This window comes from Chinchilla lanigera, unplaced genomic scaffold (assembly GCF_000276665.1).
Source record: "Chinchilla lanigera isolate Chin_1 unplaced genomic scaffold, ChiLan1.0 scaffold00072, whole genome shotgun sequence".
Taxonomy (NCBI): domain Eukaryota; kingdom Metazoa; phylum Chordata; class Mammalia; order Rodentia; family Chinchillidae; genus Chinchilla; species Chinchilla lanigera.
This window is the reverse complement of record NW_004955473.1, coordinates 554,810-581,633: the sequence shown is the minus strand read 5'-3', so window position 1 is coordinate 581,633 and position 26,824 is coordinate 554,810. Positions and strand designations below refer to the sequence as shown.

The window sequence follows — 26,824 nt, the reverse complement described above, 5'->3', positions numbered from 1 at the left end:
GTGTTTTCTTCCTTCATCATAGAATTAATGTGGTTATTACAAGTGAAGATGATAGTACCCCTCAATAGGAAAGTGTTAGCACTTGCAGAACAAAGTATTTTAATGTGGTTCAGCTATGTGGCACAGCTTTTAGGACTTTGGACAACTTTTTGTGAATTTTTCTTTTTAAGAATTTCACTCAGTGGTAATAGATATTTTATTTTTGTTTTCTTTTTTTGAGACCAGGTCTTGCTATGTAGGTCAGGCTGGCCTTGAACTCATGGTGATACTCCTGCCTCAGCCTCCCAGGTGCTGGGGTTATAGGCATGTGCCACCACCACTAGCTGTCAACTTTTGGTGAATTTAACAGGAGTTTTTCTAAAGCTGTGTTAGAATGAAGATCTTGTAGTTGTCTTCACTACCTGTAGCTGGACTACAAGATACTCTGTTATTCTGTTTGAAAAGTAGTGTCATCTCAATTGCTATTTATGGTTCACTTTGAAACATTTAATTAATGGAAAGACTTATTTTCATTGGGTTATTTTTCTTGTTTGAGCTCTTTATTGAAATTACATCCATAAATGTACCTTCAGTAGCTTTGCTATCAAAAGTTTCATTATTTTAAAGACGGATTTGGCAGAACATATCTCTGTGTTCTTAGGCCCTGAATAACCTTTTATTTCACAAAAAATCTGAGGTGATAGTTTTGGATGAAATGATTATGGGAAGAAGAAGGCTGTCCTTTGGATGATTAGGAGCAGTATGTTTTGAAAAGTAGTCTTCTCTTATTGGAAAAAAAAATAATATGAAGAAATGTAAGTTCAAAGATAGCATTTGAAATTTATTTTCAGATATGTAGTCTAAATTCTAGCATCAGTATTGGTACGAGTGAAAATGCAGAGGTCAGACTATTTTTGTTGTAGTGAGACCGTAACTGTGAAAGTGGTGACCTTCTCTACCAAATAAAATCGTAGCCAGTAATAGAAAGCTCTGTTTTTTAAATGTGACTTTTATTTAGTGGTTTTAGATTTCTTTGTTTTACTGTGTTACGCTAGTTTTTAAGAACAAGAGCACAATGTTTTGATTTCCTGGTCTTTAAAACAAATTCAGATGTAAAGAAAGAATATTATTTACTTGCAAGTAGTGCTGTAAGCCTTTTACCCTGTTTATTTCTTGCCATTATGAATATCACTTGAAAATACTTCTTCATCCTGACTTGTTAGCATTTTTGTCACTTGACATGGCTCCTGTAGTCAGAACAGGAAGAGTTTGGGTCCCTAACATTGAAATATTAACAAATGTAGTGCCTGGCTTTGCCTGTTACATAAGCATCAGCATACATCGGTCAATATTACTAAGTTCAATGGAGATTTAATATATTTGGGCATGTTTGTAGAGAAAACATCAGGACTTTGTACAGATTTCACTCTTATAGGTTATTTTGATTACTTTTAATGTCATAGTATAGGCTGTTCATCCCCCCCCTCGCCCAAGTTAGTGTGCAACAAAACTTGTTCCTAGATTTGGTCTAGAAAGTGAAACGATACTGGGGCTTAGGAGTATAGGTATAATAACAGACTTGAGTTTAAATCCCAACCCTGTCACTTACTAGCTGGGTCACCCTGAATAGGATAGTTACCTCTCTAGGCCATGTTTTTCTTACCTGCAGGAAAGGGGGTATTAACAGTACCTGCCTTGCAGAAGTATTGCCAGGATTAAAAGAGAATATATAGGCCTGTGCAGAGTTAGGATATGTAGTTAAGACTTGATAAATGGTAGCCATCACTGTTGTTATTGCTTATAAAGAAAAATAAGGCCCTGCTGTTATCGTTGTGGGCTAATGAAAACCTTGCTGAGCTGACAAATCATAGACCTAATTTTTTTGGTGCTGAGGATTGAACCCAAGGACTGATGAATGCTAAGCACGCACTTTACTGCTGAGCTGTACCCCTACCCCAGCCCTGAGGCCTATTTTTTAATAATTGCAAGGGACACATTATGTAACCTTAAACAAGTCATTAATTTGTCTTTCACCAACTGTAAACAGATAAGGCTGTATCACTGCTTACTAAACAGTAATGTTGCACAACTGAAAAGTGTTATAAAAACATCCCCCTAGAAAGAGCACTTCAGAAGCATTTTGACACGATGGACCTCTAACACTGAGGAATACCACCAGGCATTTCTGAGCCTGAACGTATAATTTACCTCCCTTTCTTTTCCTCAAAATGTCAGAATTTAAATAGCTTGTATAGGGGCTAAGAGGGCTACATTTATATGTTTCGCTTTGAAATCATTGTAAAGACTCCTCTTAACCTTAAGTTTTGCTCATTTTGGTACATTGTTTCTTAAAGTGCTACCAAGTAACCCAAATTCCAGGTTTTAGTTTTCTTTTTTTTCCATGTCTAGATTTGCCTAAGTAGTAAAAGAAATAAATCAAATAGAAAGGGAGAAAAACGAAGAGCTTTCTGTAACTAGTCAATCTACATATAAACTACATAATCAACTTCCGTAATGGACTTTTTAAGGCATTTTCTTACGTGAGCCTGATTGTCCTGGGTCCTGTTCGTGTGCATTTCTAGGTGCAAAGTAGATCATAAATACCCATTGTGAATAATCAAAACCAGGGACATTAGCTCATGCGTGCTTTCAAGACAGATTGGAAGTCTGTACCAGTCTATTCCTGTTGTTGGTCCCAAAAGTGGTCACATACCCCAAAAAGAATGACAGCTGGGTGTGGTGGTGCATGCCTGTTGTCTTAGCACTGGGGGGGCTGCTGAAGCAGGAGGATTGCCCCAAGTTCAGGGCCAGCCTGGGCTACATAGTGAGTTCAAGGCCAGCCTGCACTAAACAGTGAGACCCTGCCTCAAAAAAAAAAAAAGCAAAAAACCCTAAAGAATGACAAAGAGCAGAGGCTAGGGCTTGAAGTGGACAGGTATAGGCAGTCAGAAGGGTCAGTCTTGCACTCAGTAGGGCAGGAGGTACAGGCAGTCAAGCAGGTTTTCCCATCATCCACAGGGAGCAGAGGAGAAAAGAAATGTCCTACATGAATGTTTTCATCTTTTATATCATTAAATACATAGCACCAAGATGGACCAGGGAAGATTTACTAGAGTACTAAGGCTTATCATTTGAGGCCCTGATTTTGCAGTTTTGACAGATACATATATTTTTCCAGGATAATTTCCAGGTCCTACTAAAACCATATGAAGACAGCATACCTGCACCATCTGTACTTACTTTCTAGCCATCAAATCCAAAACTATAAATATCTAAGGAAAATTATGAGTTACCTCTGCTTTTTTGAATTTTTCTCAGGAGACACTTGAGCAGTATATTTGAAGAACATGCTGGCTGAAGCTAGTTGGTGAGATGGTGAAGAAGATATACATCAGATAGCTATTACTAATTGGTACCTTTGTCACATATATCGAAGATTGCATCAACAGAAAGGGTTAAGGAGGCCATTTAGTTCACCTTTCTTACCCTTAGGCAGGATTACTGACAAGTCATCCAAGATAATATTTTTGCCTGCCTTGTTATTAAATATGTCAGGAAATTCTGATTCTACTTTTATAACCTGAAACAGAACTAATAATTTATAATATTCTTCAGAATTGAGAAATTCATTCCTCTGTATAATTCAAGTATCTCAATTAAAAGTCATTTATTCCAGGTTTATGTTCTTATATTAAAGAAGTACTATATTTGAATATTTTTCTTATTTTAAAAAATCCTTTATATACTTGATAACCATCTTTAGGTCACTTCTAAACTATCCCTTTTGCAAACTACATTTTACTCACATGTCTTTTGAAATTCTCTGGACCAGTGATGGTGAACCTTTTAGAGCTTTCAATGGTAACAAACAGCCATGCTGTGGCACGTGAGCCATAGGTTCACCAGTGCTGCATCTGGACATTTTTCCTGTTTTTCATAGAAATAGCTAACATTTATTGAACACTTTATATATGTAAGGGTCTGTGGTAAGTATTTTTTAAAAAAATGATTGCATTTAATCCTCACAATCATACTGTGAAATAGGGAAGTATTAATTCACATCTTATATGTAAGGAAACAGGTTCAGAGAAGTTAAGAACCGTACTGACTGTTCATATAGGTAGTAAATGGCAGAGCCAGGATTTGAATTCAGTGCCAGGTGACTCCAAAGCCAGAACTCTTATTTACCAGGTTATACTAGGTTGTCTTTTTTTTTGTTTGTTTTGTTTTTTAATCTTTTTTGAGACATGGTCTCGCTATGCAGTTCAGGCTGGCCTTGAGCTCACTTTATAGCCTAGGCTGGCCTCAGACTCTCAACGATCCTCCGGCCTTAGCCTCCTGAGTGCTGAGATTACAGGTGTGTGCCACCACGCCTGGCTTTAGGCTGTCTTTTAAGCTTCCCAACCAAAAATCACATTTTTAAAAGACAGTGATTAGAGCTTAGTACAGTACATTTCTACTTCAGTGGAAATAGTGCTAAATTTAGAACATACTCTTGAGTCCTGTTAATTAATATATTGTATTAATAGCATTATTTTGTTTATTTTTAGGACAAAACCCCTATACACGTCCTATATATGACTTCTGTTTTTTATTCTCAAGGTATTTTTATAGCCTCTGAAAATGAAAAGACTAGTTCTGCATAGTTTCATTAACTTAGTACCAGTGGAGTGAGTGGCACTCCAGAGAAATAGGATGTTTGACTTTGAGAGCTTATGATGTAGACATTGGGTGTGCTGTGATTCCGCATGTAAGACAACTCATCATATACCTTTTTTTGTTTTGTTTTGTTTTGTTTTTTCTGGTACCAGGAATCGAACTCATGACCTTGCCCTTGCCAGGCAGGTGCTGTGCCGCTGAGCTAAATCCCCAGCCCCCCATATACCTTTTTATTCTGTTTAGGAGTCTTACTTGTTTTTGAAGTTAAGACTACTTCCTAGAGAGAGTGCAGTTTTAAAAAGTGGGATGAATGTGGGAAATGGGTGAACCACGCTGGAACAAGTCATTGAGATCAGCAATAGTAGGTTAGAGTTGAGTAAGGTGAGGAGATTGCAGAGGCTTTAAATATCAGACAGGAATTTCAGCTCAGATGGGGGGGGTAGGATTTTTTAGGAGACCAGTGATATACAACAGGCACTGTGGAAAATGAAACAATGATGGCAGGGTATTTTTCTGTTGTACATAGATGTCCTGCGGGCATCTTAAACTCAACCTGTCTAAACCAGTATTCATAACCTCCCCGCCCTGAAACCTGATTCTCCTTCTCAGTCCTTTACCTTTGACTCTTTCTTTCACATATCTCACGTAGATTTGATTTCTGGGATGCCTGTGACTTCTTAATATTACCCTACATCCAGTCGTCCTCCCATCTTTCCAACAAACTTACTGCTGGGAGTTACTTGATCTCTGCTTTCAGAAACTAAAGTCACTCCCTAACTCAAAGCCTTTTATGGTTCCTTACTACAAACAAATAATGCACAGAGGCCTCACCCTGCCATTGAGAAGGCCTCTCTTAATGTACCTCTTTCATCCTTAGCTCAGTCTCTATACTCTTGGTTTCTCAAACATCCTCTGCTTGGCCCCACTGCTGTTTGATTCCTTTTTTCTCTTAGCTGCCTCTCAAGAGTTCTGTTTTTGAGATCTAGTTCGAAGTTCAGACTTGCCTCTCTTGTATAGTAAGTAGAGCACAACATGCATTGCATTTGGTGGATATGTACGAGCCTTTTTTCCATGCTGTGTTATGGACTTTGGGAGAGTAAGACTGTGTTCTCTTTCCTTAGCGTGGGATTATGTGGTTGCTGGTAATGCGTGGGAAGCATTTAGCGTGGTGCTTGATGCCTCTTTGTGCTAGTAGGTAGTGTTCTAATAAGTAAGTAAGTGGGCACTCGTTGGTTGAATTTTAAGAAGAAAAGAACTTCAATTGGATAATAGTATAAAACCTTTTTGATGAGGTAGGTGTAAATGGATCAGGGACGTCATGGCATAGCATAAAATGTCTCTGTTCTGGTTAATCAGTACTTTAGTGGTGTTTGCAGCTTTAACAGTTTAAAAAAGGAGGAATCTAATGAAAAAATTAGGTTGCTTATTGCTTCAGGATAGTGGAGAGCTGTGAATGCCTGAACATGAGTTTTCGTGTTTTCTTCAACCTTCACTCCCCATATGATGTTATTTTTGTTGTTCCCTTAAGCATATTTGTCAAGGTTTCCATATATTAGAGTTTAGAATTCATGTATCTGTCTATCAGATATTTGAATGTCTGCTTGTATCATACACAATGCTAGGTATTTTGGATATAAACATGAATACAGGCTGAGCATTGTGGCGCAGGCCTGTAATCCCAGCACTCAGGAGGCTGAGGCAAGAGGATCACTGAGAGTTCAAGACCAGCCTGGGCTACAAAGGGAGCTCAAGGGCAGCCTGAACTGCATATCGAGACCCTGTCTCAAAAAGACAAAAAATAAAAATAAAAAATAAACATGAATACAGTTTAGCCATAGAAATAAAGATTGCCACAAGAGACATGGAAAAGAGCACCACAACTAATTCTACTGGAGAAGTTAAAGGGCTTCATAAAACTGACATTTGGAATGTGTTCCACCAGGAAAGTGATGCTGTGGAGGTCAAACGGGAAGAGTTTCAAGGAGAAGGAATTGATCTGAATTTGTTTTTTTTTTTTTGAGACAAGATCTCGCTATTCAGGCTGGCCTTGAACTCACTGTGTAGTCCTTGAACTCACTGCCCATAAACTCCTGGTGATCCTCCTGCCTCACCCTCCTGATTGCTGGGATTACAGACGTACGCCACCACACCCAGTCTGAAATACTAATAAGTATTAAATGCTAGTGCTGTTTGAAGTATAAAGTGTACAGCTCTTTTAGCTTTCAATGAGGGCAAAATAGAGCACCCGCAGTATATAGAATGCTGCCACCTGCTTTCTGCATAAAAAGGAGCCGAAGATGTCAGATGACTGTTGCTATTACTAAATCCTTAGACTGTAGTGCCTAACGAGCTCTACCAAATCAGTAAGGAAACAGGAGGGGTTGTTGCAAACAGCTATGTTTTGAAAAAGATCCCTAAGTGATTTTTGGTGAGCACCTTTGTTTATAGACCATTGCTATACAACGGAGGTTGGCAAACTTTCTGTGAAGACCCAGATAATAGATACTTTTAACTACAGTACGTAGTTGTGATAATTTGTATCTATACCCTGAGTCAGTTACTGATGTGCATAATGCACGTATGGCAGTCAGGCTGGATGAAACTAAGTTGTAAAGAGCCTGTCTTTCCTGGGTTCCCGATGGATGTAACCCTCAGGTCCCGGTTTTTCCCTCAAAGCCTTCTCTTTCTGCCTATTCTAGGAGTTGGCAACACTGTTTTGCTTTATTCCTCCCATAGCTACTGGGAAAGCACTACTTTTTCTTTTGTTCCTTAACCGCCTAACAGTTTACACCAAGCATCACTCGGGCAGCACGTTTGTGTGCATACTGACTATCCTTTTTTTTTTTTTTTTTGGTTTGTCTCCGGCACCGGGAACCGAACTCATGACCTTGCGCTTGCCAGGCAGGCGCTTTGCCGCTGAGCTAAATCCCCAGCCCCCATACTGACTATCCTGAGCGTGGCTTGGGCCAGTGTCATTTCAACCAGTTGATTCTTGAATAGATTTGATAAAATTGTCATTTTTATATTTCCTGTTATATACTGCCTTACAAAAATTAACAAAAAATATGCAATTTTGGTTATCCTGTATTTAAATTATTGGACTGCTAAGTGGTTAAGACTTCTTGAAAACTGAATTTCACACTTGGCCTAGTTTGGTTGACCGGGGAGCAGATATGTTACGGTCTCTGGTTGCTACTGTACTTAAGCTAAGTGTTGGTCTGTTGCATTCTTGTATCTCTTCTCCTGTGTGGCTTAGTTCCTCTCTCATCTGTGTGTCAGCAACTTGAGACTTTATATATCGCGACTTTTAAATCAGTATCAATACTGACATTACTGTAGAGGTGCAATGCACATACCTGTGATAAAACACAGCCTCATTTTCCAGTCTCCCTAGTTTGGAGCTGGTATTACATTATTGAGGTTTACTAGGTCTGCTAGGTAACTAAGGGAAATGGGGAGTAAAAGTAAAGAAAAAATCATTATCAATGAAATTTTTGCCTCTTTAAAACAAGAACATGAAATTAGCATATGAGGAAAAGCTAGTTAATTAACATTTATACCTGTGCTGCAGGAAGGAAATTAGCTGTCAACAGAATAGTTGATAGATGGCTCAGACCTTTTGGGCAGGGGAGGAAGCTCTACCATTTTTCTTGAAAAACACGTTCCTGTCAGGTTAACGTTTTATTTTCTCCTACTGAGGTAGCCATGGTTACAGTGCAGGCATGTTGATAAACGGCAGGTGACAGTCATTTTACTGAGGTACTAATTGAGACTGAGAGCAAATACTTTATGCAAAGGGTGAATCTGGATACCACTGCGAGGGTCCAACCAGGTAGTGGGCCTTGCTCTGGTGGTGGTGGTGGTTGCTGGGTGGGGATCCTGTTTTCCAGTTGTTTTTAAAGAGAAGTCCTCTTTATTTCTCATAACATTGTTCAACATTGTACCAGCTACCTATCTGATTTCGCAGCTTCTTTAATTTTCCTGTTAATCTCTTACGTAGTTCTTAAGCTTATTTCTAGCAAAGCTAATCTTTTCCCCTGAGACATTGTTGCCACCATTCCTCCTGTGTCCCTTTATATAAATACAATTATGTAAAATCAGCAATTAAAACCATGGATGAGAAAAAGTAGGCAATAAGATATTAAACTTTCCAATACCATAATTAATAGATTTATAGAGCACTGCTTTGTAAGGTACAGTGTTGGAGCCTTCAAAATAATTCACTCTAGAAGGACCTGATGGATAAATTCTGTATGTTAAATACAACTAATTATTCACATAAGGGAATAAAATGGTTAAGAAATAACATTTGCTTTTCTTAATTGCTAGGTAAGCAAGTCTTAGTTTCATTATCAATAATTTTTGCTATCCTGCTAGTACCCTGCCAGAAACTTGACGGCTTGTATATGAATGCTGTATAAAGTAGATATAAATTCGAATTCAGCGAAATTCCTACCCTTTAGAGTTTTCCATTCTGAAAATATTTTTATCCGTATGTCTTTCTCTTTCTTCCTTTAATGAAAGTGACAGTAACAATAAAGTCAGCTTTTATTCACTTTTTTTTTTTTTTTTCTAGTACCGGGAATTGAGCTTACGACTTCGCGTTTGCCAGGCAGGCGCTGTGCCACTGAGCTAAATCCCCAGCCCCTTATTCACTTTTTAAAACATTTTATGTGCCCTACATTGTGATAGTTAACTGGTTACTTACAAAATGGATTTATTTGGCCATAACAGTTTAAACCAGTTAACTTTGGGGAGATCTTAATTTAAAATGAGTCAAAAAAACATTTTGACATATTTTGAGCTTTCAGTTACCTTCTCTTTCTCACCAAACTGAGAGGTAGATATTGAATCCATCTGCTAAAAATATTCCTGATATGTTTTTAAAATATTTTTGCATAAGAAAGCACTTTGACCTGTTGTAGAAAAATTAGAAAATGAAGGTGCTATGAAGAAAACCAGGCACTGGGGATTTAGCTCAGCGGCACAGTGCCTGCCTGGCAAGCACAAAGTTGTGAGTTCAATTCCTGATACTGGAAGAAAAACAAAAACAAAAACAAAAAAAAAAGAAAACCAACTACTCAAAGATTGCCACTCAGCTATATTTACTTCCAGTTATTTTCCTTCTTTTTAAAATTAGGATATATTCATAATGTATAATACTACTTTCATTTGGGGGAATTGGTACATATATATAGTATATCTTAATCATTTTCAGTCTCCTTACCCCCACCCTCTCCACTCTCTGCCTCCACCTATTTCCTTTTTTGTTTGTTTTTTGAGACATGGATCTCACTGTGTAGTTCAGACTGGCCTTGAGCTCACTATGTAGCTCAGGCTGGCCTCAAACTCACAGCAATCCTCCTGCCTCAGCCTCCTGAATTCTGGGCTTACAGGCGTGAGCCCCCATGCCTGGCTTGCCTCCACTTGTTTTCAAAGAATATGTTATAAACAAAATTGGAATAATTCACATACTTTTGTATCCTGTTTTAGTTTTCATTTAATATTATATATAAACCTTTCCCCATGCATTAAAATTTCTTTGAAGAATAGCTATAGAATACTGCTTCAGATGGATGTACTATAATTTATTTAAATATTTCTCAATTGTTGTTTTCCATAGGTTATTTTACATTTGTAGCTCTTCTGAATCTGCAGTCGGTATGCACATATATATGTATATATATGTAAATTGTTTGAGACTAGTTATTTTTAGACTAGATGTATACAAGTCAAATGAACAGATCAGAGGAGGTAAACTTTTACAAATGCTGTCTAATAAATAAGATTGCGCTCAAGAGTGCGGACTAATTTCTAGCAGTATACAGGAATGCCCATCTCACCATATCTTTAACAGTAATTTTGACAGTGCCTCTCTTTTCAGTATCATTTACTAACTCAATAGCAGTAATTCAACAACTTTTTCAAAATGTACGTATCCAAACCCATTTCAGACATATTTTAAAGATAAACTACTTGGAGTAGACTGCTTAATGAAATGGGATAAAGTTTAAGTTTTTAAAAAAAAGTTGCAAAATACTGTCCAGAATTATTTACAAAAATACTTTCATGTAAGCACTGTAACACTGTCAGATGTCTCTGCTAATACAAAATAAATGATTTTTAAAATTTCTTTGTGTTCATTTGTGTTTCCCCAAATTTTTGTTTGCTGATCGGAAATGTTTACTAAAATAATAGAACTTCATAATTAAGCTACAGTACAGATGCTCTACATCCTTAACTTCATAAGCCATCCAAAAGTTTTGTGTGTATGGTAACTTGGCATGGTATTTATTTATTTAAGGAAGTGGGATATTTCTCAAGTATTAATAATGGGTACTGGGCTGGGCATGTAGTGGTGGAGTATTTGCCTAACACTAAGAGGCCATGTGTTCCATCTCCAGCACCACACACACACAAAAGAAAGGTACTAGCCTTCATATGTTCTGCCAGGTACCTGTACCTGAGAGTGTCTTTGTTTTTGACTTACACATTAGTGAGTATTTACTTACTTACTTATTTGTATCTGGGATTGAGTGAGGGCATTTTCACTAAGTTTCATCCCCAAGCCTTTTTTTTTTATTTTAGGACAGGCTGTCCCTACGTCAGTAATTTGCTCAGGCTGGACTGGCACTTCCAGTCTTCCTGCCTCAGACCCCCAGAGTGCTGGGATTGCATTCGGGAACTACCATGCCTGGGCACAAGAGGGTTTTTTTGTTTTTTTTTTAAATGAAACCTTGAATGAGTTTGAGTGTTTGGCTTGCTTAGAGAAATGTAAGAAATTTTATTGAACTAGTTATTAGAATCTTGATACACCAGAATTGCTTAGGGCCCAACTAATTCAAACATTAGGATGGTAAGTTTTCTCTATGTTCAAATTAATAAAGTGGAACAAAAATAGTTCAGAACAGAGTATCTGAGAACTAAGAAGCAAATCATTTTTTAGATTTATTGTGAATTTATTTTGGTATGGTATTTATACCTTAAGAGAGGGCCTCATTAAAAGTGCAGTACGTATGTAATACACTATGATATGTGAAAAAAACTATTAACAATCATCCTTATGTGCTTTTTAAAAAGATTTTTTTCTACACATAGAGCGTGAGCTAGTTAATCAGTATGAATTTTCCAATAAATTCAGAAGGTAAAATGTATTAAAATATATTGAAAGAACTTGTTCACCTGAATTCCTAGCATGAGAGGTAAGTGACAATTAATTTTTAAAAAGTTAGAAACTGCAAAAAATAAAGAGGTAAGTGACATAGATTAAACTGAAGTATATATACATTTCCACAATGTAATGAATTTGACATCACAAAATAGTCCAGAATTCAAGATCCAGTATTTAAAAGCTAATTCTTGAGCTGATTGTGGAGGTGCATGCCTGTAATCCAAGCACTGGGGAGGCTGTGGCAGGAGGATCCCTGGGAGTATGAGGCCAGCTTGGCCTACTTAGTAAAGTCCAGGCCAGCCTGAAATACACAGTGAGACCATGTCTGAAAAAAAAAACAAAACTAATTCTTTTGCCTCTCTCCTTTACACACTTTGTGGTAATTTTATTTTTTGTTTTATTTTTCACTTATTGATTCATTTGTTTTGTGATACTTGTGCCTACTAAGCCAGGGCCACATACTCTGTGGCACTTTTAATGAAACAATTTTTATGTGGCACTTGTAATGAAATCCTTTTTTTTTTGATATGGGATGTTTTTCCTGGTTGCTCATATCCAAGGTTTGGATTGCAAGAAAACGTCTGCCTCTTTTACAAGGGTATACACAGCTCACATCTCTGATTTTCAGTATTTCAATGTTTTCTTGACCACAGTGATGGAATAGATATTTATAACATTACACTAATTTTGTCAGTGTTTAGCGTAGGAAAAATATCTCCAGAAAAAGTTTATTCAAATTATTTCTAAGAGAGAAAACAAGAAAAATACCATTATTAATTACAAAAGTTGTCAGTCACATGTTTGTTTTTCTTGATGGAAATTGATATGCCTCTAGCCTAGTGTCGTGGCCTTAGCAAAATCACTTACTAATAATACATTTTGTTGTTTTTCTGTAGATGTGTTCTTTGTGCCACTGTCCTGGAGCAACAATTGGTTGTGACGTGAAAACATGTCACAGGACATACCACTACCACTGTGCATTGCATGATAAAGCTCAAATACGAGAGAAACCTTCACAAGGAATTTACATGTAATTATTGAACTTCACCTTACATTGTTTAAAGTCATAATCTGTGGGCTTTTGTAAAAAAAAATTTCCCATTTCAAAGCCTTTCACCATCATCATCACTGAGTGTTTTTATAAGGAATTCAACCATTAGATAATGGTACAAAATGTTTGTTTCATAGTAAGATTTTTTATATCCAGCTTGTAATCGAGTGAAGTGTGCTTCTCGTTTTCTTAATTGCAAATAAGAGTTTAATTTAGTTTTCTTACTTGACAATTTTTAATGTCTTCACTGCTTTTGTAGGGTTTATTGTCGAAAACACAAGAAAACTGCACATAATTCTGAAGGTATGTCATTTAGCCACTTTTTCAAGAGGAATTTAAGTAAAATATGAGTAATTGTCCTATCTTAATTTCTTAAGATGATCTCAATATTAAATATTTATAGACAGATTGAGAAAATCATTGTTAAACTAATGTACATAGCAAAAGAATCTGAATTTTAGAAGTACTTTTACCTTAAAGTTTAATAAAGTATATATTGAAAATTTATTTTAAGAAATGGTGACATATTTCTGTAAAGGTGATAAGGGAGAATGCGATCTTGGGAGTGCTTGAGATACTCTGGATTACAGACTTCCTTTTGTAATCAGCAGACTTTCTGTTAAATTTTTACTCATACTGTAGTATAGTAACTCCCCGCTCCATGCATGGTTCTGCTTTCTCTGGTTTCAGTTACTTCTGCTCAACCACAGCCCAAAAATATTAGATGAATTTTCCAGAAGTAAACAATTCCTAAGTTTTAAATAACTTTATTATAGAATATCTTTATAATTGTTCTATTTTGTTTTTAATCTCTTACAGTACCTCATTTATAAATTAAATTTATTATATTTATGTATGTATAGGAAAAAAGTAGTATATCGAGTGTTTGGTACTGAGCATGGTTTCAGGCCTCCTCTGGGAGGCTTGAGATGTACCTCCTACAGAAAAAGGGATAAACTATTGTATTTAAAAAATACATATGTATAAGTAATCAAATTTTTAAAAGAAAATTAGTTTATAGTTTTTTTCACTTATATTTAAATAAAATCAGGTTAGTCATGTTTTATATGAAGTGTGATAAAATAGACAGTGAAAGACACATTGCAATTACTCTTTCTCATTTTGAACACACCTATCCCATTGTTCTTAAAACTTTTTGAAGCAGTTCTGTAAGTTCTCTTTAATGAGTGTCTTTAGGAGATGTGATCAAAAGTATGGTGAATGCTGCTGCATGTCATCCAGTGGAAAGACAGGTTTATAAAAACACAATGTGTCCTTATGTGCCTTATTCACCAGATCTAGCACTGTGTGACTTTTGGTTTTTCCCCAAAATCAAAGTGATCATGAAAGGTAAGTAAAATTGATTCAACACATCAAGGCAGCCATGACAACACAACTAATGACACTCATGAAAGAAGACTTCCAGAACTGCTTTCAGAAAGTGGCAAGAATGATGGGATAAGAATGCTCAAAGTGAGGAGGAGTATTTTGAGGGAAATTATTGGCAGTGTGTTTTTTCTGTAATAAATCGTTTTTTAATTTAAACATTCACTGTATTTTTAGATAATACTTTTATATATAGTTGGCCTTTACAACTGGTAAGTTCTCAGATTGAACTCTGACTTGTTTCATACCTTTTCAAACACATGATTTTGATACTTTTACTAGCCATGTGAAATGGCTTAGAGTAAGTCTGAGATTGTTCTGTTCCTTCATTTAGGTTAGAGATCTTTAAAATTTTTGTTAGCTTTTAAGAATATGCTGCCTAGAACTTATATAGATTGAATACTACTTTTTAGGAAGTTGTTTCTTTTATAAAGACTAATCTGTATTATTGGTGTTAACATATTAAAATTGATAGTCCGTTTTGATCTGTTTGAGTCATAGTTTTATAATACAAAATAGTGCTACTTGCACTTTTTTTTGCAGTACTAAGGACTGAGTCTTAGGGTCTTGCACACTAGGCAAGTTTTTTGCCACTAAACCACTTCCTTAACCCCACTGATTCCTATATTCCAGATTAATCTAAATATTTTTAAATAGTTTAAAATATAATCATGGACTGGGGATGTAGCTCAGTGGTAAAGTACTTTCTTAGCATGTGTGAGGCCCTGGGTTTGATCCCTAGTGCTCTCATGAGAAAAAAACTTATATAGTCAGATTTTCTACCACATAATGAAGTGTCACAATGTATTATAAATATGTACAATTATGGTATGCTAACCAAAAATTGTAAAAAGAAATATTTAAGGAGGTGAAAGCACTGTTTCCTTTGTTTGATCATTATGTATGTATCAAATTATTGCATTACCTGTTAGATACAGACAATTAAAATATAAAAATTTAGTTTAAAAAATACAGTCTCCTGCAAATACTAGCCTTAAGGTAAACAGAGTAGATAAATAATAACAAAATAACAAAATGCCTTTGAGGTGATAAAGTGTAACTCAAAAGCCTTTATAGATTTTTCTTTGTTTTCTTGATTTTTTTTCTTGATCTTTCCTTTTTTCCTTTGATTCTAGAATTGTATTAAAAAATCTTTTGTGAAAAGCTATGGTTTCCAACCTTTCATTACTTCAGATTTTAACAGGATATTTATTCAATACACTTTTAAGATTGTAGTGGCCATGTATGTTAACAGCTGAGAATTAATACTTGTGATCTGATTAATACGAGTATATGAGCATACTGGGACTGGAGATCTTTAGGAGGGATGATTAATACACACTGATTAATGTAGCTGGCCCCATTTTATTAACTAGATTTCTGAATCTGATAGTACCATCTAGTGGTGGAGAAAGTTACTGCAATTTTTTGCTCTTTGAAACTTACTAGTAAAAGAGATCTAGTTTCGTGCTTTCCAAGGCAAGTTGTCCTTTAATGTATGTAACTAGCAGGGTTACTACAACTTCAGATCTATTCCTTTAGTGTAACTAGCAGGGTTACTACAACTTCAAATCTGTTTCCTTTAGTGTAACCAGCAGGGTTACTACAACTTCAAATGTTTCCTTTGATGTAACTAGCAGGGTTACTACAACTTCAAATCTTTGAATTGAATTTTGTGTTCAATAGAGTATGATGGGCTCTTGTATCATTGGTATATAAAATGTGTTTATACTCATATTGTAGAACTTGAAGCATAATTTCACATTTTAAAACTATTACAGAGTTTGCACTTATTGAATTTTGGCTTTTATCACATTCATCTAGTGTAAATTTACTGTACATTGTGTGCTTTGTCAGAAGCAGAACTTTAAATTATTCTGATGGAAAACATATGTTCTATTTTATGATTGTGATTTATGGTGGAAGAGTTACAGGATTGGATTTCAGGGATTGTGTCTGAGAATTGTATTGCACTAGTCTCTAGAGCAAAGAGAAACTAATACCTGTGGTAATTTATTGTTCATTTGTCAGCTGTAGTTCAATATTTCTGATGCTTAATATATGGTAAATGTTGTACAATTCAGTCTTTCATGTTAGCTGTATATAATTTGTATTATTTGTTTTTAAACAGAAAAAAAAACAAGAACTAACAATAAAACAGAGTTTCAAAACAGGCTAGTAGGACAATAAGAGTAATCAACACATAGCGTGTTGTTATATTCATAGTAGTTGTTCAGAGTACAAGAAATAGGCATGAAACATTGTCCGGGAAATTACTAGCACAAAACTTTCCCGTCGGTGAACCAAGACAAACCAGCTGTGTAACTATCTTAACTGTCTTATGTATGTACAGTATATATTTTTTCTTTTCCCCTTCCCTCCTTTTCCCTTTCTTGTATCACAGTTTTATTTTTATCAGTTTTTTCCCTGTTCACAATATTTATTGTACCTTTTGGATCTTGTTTACTCTTTCAGATTCTCACACTAGTGAGACAATACAGTGTTTACACATGTGGGTCTGGTTTATTTCACTTGTGAGTATGGTCTGGAGTTGCATCCATTTACCTATAAAAAGTCTCAACTTTATCTTTCTTTATGGCAGAATAGTACTCCATTATATAAAAAAAAATACAACTTTTTTATCCATTCCTTGGTTAATGGGCATTTGGGTTGCTTCCAAGATATAGCTATTACAAATTGTGCTGTTATAAACATGGGTGCACATATATTGCTGTGGTACAATGTTTTTAATTCTTCTGTGGAATGATACCCAGAAGGGGAATAGCTGGGTCAAGTTGGACCTCTACTTCTAGTTTTTTAAGAAATCTTCATACTGCTCTCCACAGTGGTTGCACCAGTCTGCACTCCCACCAACAATGGGAGAATTATTTTGAAATAATTCATAATTTGATTTTATCTTAAGTAAAATATTACTTAATACTAAATATATGTAATTAAGTAAAATATTACTTAATACTAAATATTTTTTTTCTTTTTTTCTTTTTCCAGTATCGGGGATTGAACTCACAACCTCGTGCTTGCCAGGCAGGCGCTGTGCCACTGAGCTCAATCCCCAGCCCCCATCACTTTTGCTTTAGAAAAAAAATGGAGTGTGAGTTTGCAGAAGCAATTTTTTCTTTATTCTGTAGTCCAAAGTATCTGTTAAACGGAATTTTGCTTTGTCACCAAGTGCTTAAAATGCCCAGGGACTATGTATATTTACGTCTTAGTGGTGATGATCTTAGGAAGGCTGCCTGCAAAATGACATGAAATGTGCAAGAAAGCATTTCTGTTTTAAAATATCTCCCCTGAGCCAAGCGTGGTGGCGCACGCCTATAATCCCAGCACTCGGGAGGCTGAGGCAAGAGGATTGTTCTGAGTTTGTGACCAGCCTGGGCTACAAAGTGAGCTCAAGACCAGTCTGAATTGCATAGCGAGACCCTGTCTCAAAAGACAAAAAAAAAAAGAAAGAAAGAAAGAAAGAAAGAAAGAAAGAAAGAAAGAAAGAAAAAAATATATCCCCCTGTCAGTGGTGATGGCAAACCAAGAACAAGGTCTATTTGGAGTTATACATACATTGGTAAATTTATTTCACCCACAATGTGCCGGGTTTCTTAGATGACTAAGGATATAGGGATAAGTTAGGTGGGTCTCTGACCTCAAGAAGGTTAAAGTCTAATTTGAGAGGTGTACATCAAATAAACAATTGCACAGTTAATTGGTTATACTTATATCAAATAACATGAGTGAGAAATATAAGGTACCATGAACACATGTGGGGGGCTTAGCTAGAAATGTTTCATTTAAGTTAAGACATAAAAAACTAAAAAGAGGAATGAAGGAGCATTCAATGCAGAGGGATCCAAAGTAAAGGATATAGTGTACATGGTGAGGTTGGAAGAGGAATACATGGGTCCAACTCATTGATAAGGATTTTGGATTCTATTTTAAGGTGATGAGCATTTTACACAGGAAGAATGGCCTGTTACAAGGGTCCTAGTGAGTATTTATAGAAGGCTTGGGCTCTAGTAGTAACTATGGGGATGAACAGAAGTAGACAAATTTGAGAGATATTTTAAAGGTAAAATCAAAAGCACTTCAGGGGTAAATCTGATACAAAGATGTGGAGGAGGAAACATTGGTGGTGAATCGAAGGTTTCTGACATAGATACATGAATTACCAGTGGTACCATTTATTTAGGTAACAGAGTTAGCTGTATATAATTTGTGTTATTTGTTTTTAAACAGAAAAAAACAACTAACAATAAAACAGAGTTTCAAAACAGGCTAGTAGGACAGTAACAATAATCAACACATTGCATGTTGTTATATTAATAGTAGTTGTTCAGAGTACAAGAAATAGGCATGAAGTATGCTTATGGAGCAAGTTGTGGAGTTAAGCTTTGAGAGGTCGAGTTTGAAATACTTAGGAGCTATCTAAATGGGGATAGCATATAAATAGATGGATTACATGGTTCTCGTTCCCAGAATAGTGACCGTGTCTAATGATAAAACATTGCTGGGTATGAGTATAGATAATCACATTTCTGTGCATGTAGGAAACATCCTTTAAGGAGAGAGTTCAACAGCAGATAGGGCCTAGGACTGAGCCTTAAGGAACATTAATAAGTAAATGGTGCACATAGAAAGATGCGCCTGCCAGGTTGGATAGCTAGAGCGGCAGGAGGAAAGTTTAAGTTAAGGTTAAGTCCTAGGATCCAAGGAAAGGAGACTAGTTCTGGAAGGAACCAAATGGTCCACTTGGTATGCTGTTAGGAGCATCTATTTGGTTCAGTGACAGTGGAGCCATTGGTGACTCAAGAGGATACTTTGGGTGGATTAGTAGGGGCAGAAGTCCTGTTGATATGCACTTCAGAGAAAGTAAGAGGTGAGGGCTTGGAGACAGGGATATAGGCAAGCCTGCTAAGATGTTTGCTTGTAAAGGGGCATGGGATTAGTAGGAAAGAAGGGAAGCGATGGCTTTGTCTTAATTAATAGACTGGGGGTGGTGGCTAGGAATGAAAGCTGGGTCCTTGATGCATGCTAGAATAATGCTCTACCACTGAGCTACATCTCCAGCACTTGACACTTTTTGGAACAACCAGTTCATAGCAAAACTAAGCAGAAAGTACAGAATTCCCATATATCTCCTGTTGGCTTCCACCGACACACAGAGCTTCCCTCCCTATCAACATCCCATGCCAGAGTAGTACTTTTGTTACCATTGATAAACCACATTGGTATATCATTATCTCCTAAAGTTCCTAATTTACAGTAGGATTTGCTCTTGCTGTGGTATATTCTGTGGATTTTAACATATGTATACTGATGTGTATCCACCATTGTACCATCATAGCAAATCATTTCACTGCCCTAAAAATCCTCTGTATCCCACCTTTTCATCCCTTCCTTACCCCAAACCTTCAGAACTGATGTTTTTACTGTCATTGTAGTATTGCCTTTTCCAGAATGTCATATAGTTGGAATCATACAGTAAGACACTCTTCGTTTAGTGACTGAGTTCCGTTCCAGTGATAGGTCATTAAATGACTTGGTCACTAAATGAGGAATTGTATATAGTATATACATTACAATATTCAGAACAAAGAAGTAGTCAAAGGAAATTCCGACTTGATGTCTTGGCTTTTATTTGCATAACTCTTACATGCAATATTGTACTATATAACAGAAAATGAAACTACAGTACCATAATGTACAGTATAGCTAGGAAAAAATACATAAATATTTTGTATAACATATTGCATAAATAAGGTATCTTGTATCAGAATAAGATACTGGGGCTCTATAAACAAGAAGTATAGAACTGTACCCAAGGAAAGACAGGTCAGAATTCTGAGTGGCAGGTCATAAGCCTGAGCAGCATGCCTCAGTCATAAGTCTGAGTAGTTGTTAAACAGGTAGATCGTTAAACGAGTAATATCTGTATATAGCTTTTGTAGGTTGGCATCTTTTACCTAGTTGGCTCTTATTTTTGTGTAAGGACAAAATTTGTTAATACATAAATGCTTATGAGGCGATTGAAGGTACAGGAAATAAGATTCATCACACAAAGGAAAATAATTGGCTTGTGCTAGGAAGATAATTCATGGTAATAGGAGGGAAGAAGAGGGTAAGTGGCTCCTGCCTGATCTGTTTGCAACTCTGAAGATTAAGAGAGGAATAAGGTGTAAGGTTTCCAGTTTGAGGACCCAGTTGAGGTTGGTATTCATGAATTTGTATACTGGTACTCAACAGACAGGTCATGTAGCTTTTCCTCCAGCAACTCAGGGTCCTGGATATAGCACAGAGAAAGTGGTGAGTTGATTAATTCAGAATTAATTCAGTTGTCAGGTGGGTTCAACTAAGAAGTAAAGGAATGAGGAAGCTTAGGCTATTTACAGGTACAAGACAGAAATCTGAGCTAGATAGGGAGGAAGTGAAAGCAGAGCTTAAGAAAGAGGAGGGAATCAGTGAAGTGGAGCCCCTGATGAGGCTGAAGAACAAGGAGACTGAAAAGAGTTGAGGAAGCAGGTGTTCGTGGTCCCAAAGTGTGACATAGTGACTGCGAAGGTAGAACCACTGTAGGTGATTACAAGGTGTCAGGGTGTGACTGTTGGAATGGAGTGGCTGGTGAAGGAACTGAGTGGCTAGGTGTTGCTAAGACTGTCCATGTGGACAGTTGAAATCACCCAGGATGAAGGCAGGAGCTGAGATGGGCAAAAGGGCTGTGAACTATGTACTAAGTAAACCCAGATACATGAAGTAAGAAGGGAGTTAGTAAGTGTTAACAACCAGGAAGGGAAGGAATCACTACTGCTCAAGGTGTAGTGTATGGACCAGCAGAATTGGCATCATCTGGGAGCTTGTTGCAAATGCCTGATCTCGAGTTTTACCTCAGCTTATTAAGTAGTAACCTCCATCAGTGGTTTTGTATTTACTTTAAATTTTAAGAAGCAATGGTTCAGCTAAGGGGCATGGACCTCAAAGATGCATAGCTTTTTACAAGGGGATAGAAAACTAATGACTCAGAAACACTGTGTAGTGGAACTTTCCTTAATGATAGAAATGTTCTTTATTTGGCACATAGGAAGTGTTCAGTAAATACTGTGTTCTATATCATCATTCCTTTAAACCTCTTTCTACATTTATTATCATTCATCTTTTCATGTACTCTTTTTGAAGACAGTAGAATTTAAATTTTATTTCTCATTTAATGTGGAAAACCTTAGGAATATACCCATGTTATGATTTTTGCTTTGTGCAGAACTGACTCCATATTCTTTTGTTTTGATTCACCAGATTTATTGACCACCTCTGTACAAATTACTGTATATGCTCATTGGGATTTGGCACACTCTGGAGACTTTCACTATAAGAAATTTCAAACATACACACAAGTAAAGAGAACAGCATAATAAATACGCATGTACCCTTGACCTGGCTTTAGCAGACTTCAGCTTCATGGCCAGTCTTGTTTCACCAGGCCCAATCTGGATTATTTTGTAGTAAATCACAGATATCGCATCTAATTTTAGTATACTTAATTTTTATTTTTTGTACTAGGAATTGAACTCAGGACCTTGCGCTTGCCAGGCAGGTGGTTATGCCGCTGAGCTATATCCTAGGCCCTAGTATACCTAATTAAAAATAATACATTTTGGATGTATGGTACGTATTTGTATATGCATATATAGCTGCACAATGAATATTCATAAAATACATCATTTACCTGATAACCTTTCCTGAAAAAAAGCAGAAAGCTGAGTTCATTAGCTACCCAGAACATGCAGAGCATGTGCACCCCAGTTTGCCTTTTGCATAGCCTGGGCTACAAAGTGAGTTCAAGGCCAGCTTGAAATATGTAGTGAAACCCTGGCTCAAAACACAAAAAAAGAACTCACAAACATTAGCCCCCCCAGAAAATAAAAAGACCTAGTCAAAAATTATGCAATTAAAATGAATAGATACTTCCCAGAAGTATAAGCAGCCTATGAATACATGAAAAAGTGTTGAACACCTTTAGACATTAGACAAATGCAAAGTAATACAACACTGAAATTCCATCTTACTATGGAATTATGGAAGAATGGCTATCATCAAAAAATCAAATAATAACAACTGCTGGTGGGATTGTGGGACAGGGACAGGGGGATGAACTCTTCTACATTGTTGATGGGATTATAAATTACTACAACCACTATGAAAATCACTACTGCAAGTCCTCAAAAAATGAAAACTAGACAACCAGGGATATAGCTCAGTGGCACAGTGCCTGCCTGGCAAGTGCAAGGTTGTGAGTTCAATTCCTGGTACCAAAAAAAAAAAAATGAAAACTAGAAATTCCATTTAATCTAGCTATTTCTCTTCTAGATATCTGCCCCAAAGAATTAAAAGATAATCATATTACAACAATACATGCATACACATGTTTATAATAGCACAACTCACAATAGCCAAATCTTGGAAGTAACCTATATGTTCAGCAACAGATAAATGGATAAAGAAAATGTGGTATGCATACACAATGGAGTAGTGCTCAGGCATAAAGAAGGATAAATTTGAGTTATTTGTGGGAAAGTAGATGCACATTGAGACTATAATGCTTAGTGAAATAAATCAGACAGTGAAGCTTAAACATTGTGTGGTTACTCTCCTCTGAGAAACGCAAAGTATAAACTCCTTCTGGAGTTAGATTCCAGGTTCTTCTCATTGCAAACAAAGAAGTGAATGAAACGAGCAAAAAGCAGTGATATTTATTTGAAAAAGTAAGAGTGAAGAGTGAGAGAGCAACTGGCTCTGCAGAGGAAGCTTGGGCTGAGTAGAAGAGGAAAAAGCAAGATCAGAGAATCCCTGGGAGAAAGCAGAGCAGGCTATCACGAGGAAAGCCACGATAGCCTCTTTTTTAATATTTCTAACAAACGTCTTCTGAGTACCTGCATGGTATGGGTGTCTTGGGGAATTTAGGAAAGAACCCCCTTGTGGACAAAGAGCTTTTAGTCTACAGTTCAGTGATGGCAAACAGAGTGTTCAGTGATATAAACAGCCTATTTTAACATGTGTATCATAGGTTCTGCACCACTAGTGTACGTATTACATGACAAGAGTAGTGTTCTGTCTTGTATCTAGATGTCCCTCCAAGACCTCTTGCAGTCATAGGTGGGGCATTTTCAGAGGTGGCTGGATCTAGAGTGTGTGGTGCTGGGAATGTTTCATGGTACAGTGCTACAATCAAGGGCGCTGGGATTAAGGGTATGAGTGCTACCCATCCTAAGTAGCCTGGATAAGATTTAAGGAATAGAAAGAGCTGTGGTTGTCTCTTGCTTGCTTTGCTGCCTTCTGCCCTCTATGAACTATTTCTCTGCACTGCCCCTCTGCCATGTTCCACACTGCCTTAGAGACAGCTGACTATAGACTGAAACCTCTACAAACTTCGAGCCAAATAAACCTTTCCTCCCTTAACTTTGGGTGTCAGGTATTTTGTCTCAGCAACAAAAAAAAGTAACTAAGACAAGTAATAGAATTTTGTAGTTTACAGAACATTTTTCACAAGTAATTTCTTAAAGCATCCTTGAAAGTATTAGCGTTAGTCTCCCCATTTATACATGAGGAGACTTTGCCTTATGAATGGTGAGGAATTGAATCAAGTTAAAACCTACTAAGTGACAGACTTTGTGTCTAAGGACCCTTTCTGCTTCACACTGTTAACCAATGTGAGAACTTAGGAGGAGAGCTGAGAGGGAGCACAAGTCAGGGAATGTAAGATGAGGAAAGCATTGGTTAAGAAAGAGAGGAGAAGTAGTAGAGCAACAGATGGGGCTTTCTAATAATGGGAGAAGGAAAGTTGGTGTCTTGTTAAGTTGATTGCTTCTCTGCCCCACAGTGGGCATACTAGAGGCAAACCAAAGAGTAACAGAGAAGGTTCTAGCCATTTTTAAATGCCATAATTATCTGAGGGCTGTATTCATAGGAGGCATTGGGTAGCACAGGAAGGAGGGCAGGTCCATAGTTTGTCACTTACCTTATCAACCTGAGTTTTTAGAAATTGCTGCTGTATCATGATTTGTTTGAATAGGCATGTGAACATCACACAAAGATCAACAGTACAAAAGCCTGCCTACTTACTTTTTTTTTGAGACAGGATCTTGCCTATGTAGTTCAAGCTGACCTTGAACTTGCAGCAGTCCTCCTGCCTCAGCCTCCCAAGTGCTGGGATTACAGCTGTGCGCACCATGCTCTGCTGCCTACTTTAAGAAGGCTTTCTTCTGACTTGGCCCTTATATTTCAGTTTCTAAATTCTGTTGCTAAAAGCAGACATTTCTTGTGTGACCTTCTAGAGCAGTTCTGTGCACACATGAGCATGTACAACTTTCCTTTTTCTACCTTCCAGGAGAATATGGAAATGTATAGTTACTCACTGATATTTGTCCCACTCTCTATCTTTGTGTCCTTTACCAAAATTACTTACTGTTTCTAAACTTTATTGTCTGCTGTAAAATGGGCATTTGAGAAGATGACTGATAAAATTTTACTCTGTTCTTGTGTTGCTCAAATGACCTTTCTATCATACATACAAACTACATAGCACATCTAGAAAAGTAAAAACTCAGAAGTTTCGATGTTAGCTTTGATTGTATTTCTTACATGTATGCGTATGTATTTGCAGATGAAAGCTGTTAAGATATTCTGCAGGTGAAAAAGACAAATGGAGAAAGACATTCATTACAACATAACAAAAACAATGAAAATAATTTACGGATCACATAATCAGGCTGGTTAACCAGAATGGATTAGAGTCAGCTCTTGAAGGAGGTTAATTTTCTTATGCTGACATGGAAGCTTGTTCAGCCATACCAAATAGAAAAGGCAAGGTGTGGAATAGTATGCTTAGAATTCTAGTTGTGTGTATCCTTAAAAAGCATTTGCATACTCAGAGAAAAGAATAGCTAACACTGAGTGTTTCATGTGCCAAGCACTGTTCTAAGTACTTTATATGAACTAACTTATGTAATTTATTCAAGACCTTCTGAGGTAGGTCTTCCTTCCAAGCAGACACAATGTCTGACAGATCCAAGACTCAAACTAGGGCACTCAAATTTCTAAGGCTGTAAAAGAAAGTAGTTAAGAGTGAATACCTCCCAAGGAGTGAGGCCGAGGGGAGGCTGGCTGGGGAACCAGCTGGGAGAGCAAAGCAGGTGGGAGTAGAAGGCAGCAGGAGGATTTTTACTTTCATAATTACAAAAGAAAATATATTTTTTAAATGTGAAAACATTTTTACAATTTTGAATTGATGAGGAGAATGCAATAGGTTATAACCAGGAAAAATTTAAACAGAAATGCTTTGTGTGTTCACATTTTCATGTGCATTTTTGATTATTTTTTAGGATAAATTCCTATAACTGAAATCACTGGGTCAAAGGCTACAAAAAGTACCCTTTCTTGTCAAAAATTTTAATCTTTTTAAACTTTTGACCCTAACATACATTGCTATATTACTTTCTAAAAATATTGTGCTAGGTTATATTCTCACAGTGATGGATGGACATCCACCCCCTTTACCTCGCTGGGAGACTGCAAATTGCAGTAAGTAAAAAAGTAGCACAATACTTACTTTTTAAAAAAATTAGACTGAGTATATAGCTGCCTTGCATGCATAAGGCCTTGGGTTCATCCCCAGAACTGCAAAAAAACTAAATAGCACAAAAGTGCTATTGCAATCAGTTTTTAAGAGCTCTTTCCTCACCCCAGATCACATCTGCGGGAGTGTCATTCACTTTCCTCGGCAAGGAGAAATAATACCTGACACAACTTAAAGGAGGACAGATTTAGTTTGGCTTACAGTTCGGAGAGGTTTCAGTCCTGCAGCATGGTGGAAGGACTTGATGCAGAGGAAACCTGCTTATGTCAGGGCTTCCAGGAAGCAGAGAGAATAAAGTGAGGAGCCAGAGGAGATACTTTTCCAGATCACTCCCCCATGACCCACCATTTCTTCCTGGCCCCGCCCCCTATCAGCAAGTCCTCTCTAAGCTCCCATAATCCAATCACCTTCTAAAAGCCCCGCTTATGAGTGCATGAGGCTCTTGGGGAACATCTAAATATAAACCATAGAAAGAAGTAATCAGTAATAATAATTTGGTGTACACGTCTTCCCAGAGCCATTTTTACATACAAATTTTTATATTATGAATAAGTACTGTCACATTGCTTCTGGAACCATCTACCCAGTTTGTGCTACCACCAGCAATGTCAGTCTTGAATGTTTAATATTTTCAGTCTGTAGTTTTTGCCATTCTGATTATGTCATTTAGTTTTCATTTCTGTTACCACTCGTAAGGTTGGGCTTCTGTTCGTATTTTTGTCATTATTTATTTCTCTTATGAATTGCCCATTGCTATCCTTGTTGTATTTTTCTCTTGGAGGGTTATCTTTATAAAGTTGAATTATAGGCAGTCTCTGTGTTACAGGTATCAGCCACCATATGCAAATAGTTTTGTAATGTGTCTTTTTGTTGTTGCTGTTTGTGTTGCTGGGCAGTCCAAGCCTAATTTGTCTTTTAACTTAGTTTGTGGTGCCTTTACTAT

General features: G+C 36.9%; 1 protein-coding gene across 2 annotated transcripts in view; it reads left to right on the top strand.

Moving 5' to 3' along the window:
• Positions 1 to 26,824, top strand: part of Phf6 (PHD finger protein 6) — a 59,585-nt gene that overhangs the window by 4,956 nt on the left and 27,805 nt on the right. For both annotated transcript variants that reach the window (XM_013523061.1, XM_005401199.2), the window contains exons 4-5: positions 12,706 to 12,839; positions 13,120 to 13,163. In XM_013523061.1, coding sequence (XP_013378515.1) covers positions 12,706 to 12,839; positions 13,120 to 13,163 — 178 coding nt within the window. The remainder of the gene's footprint in view (positions 1 to 12,705; positions 12,840 to 13,119; positions 13,164 to 26,824) is intronic.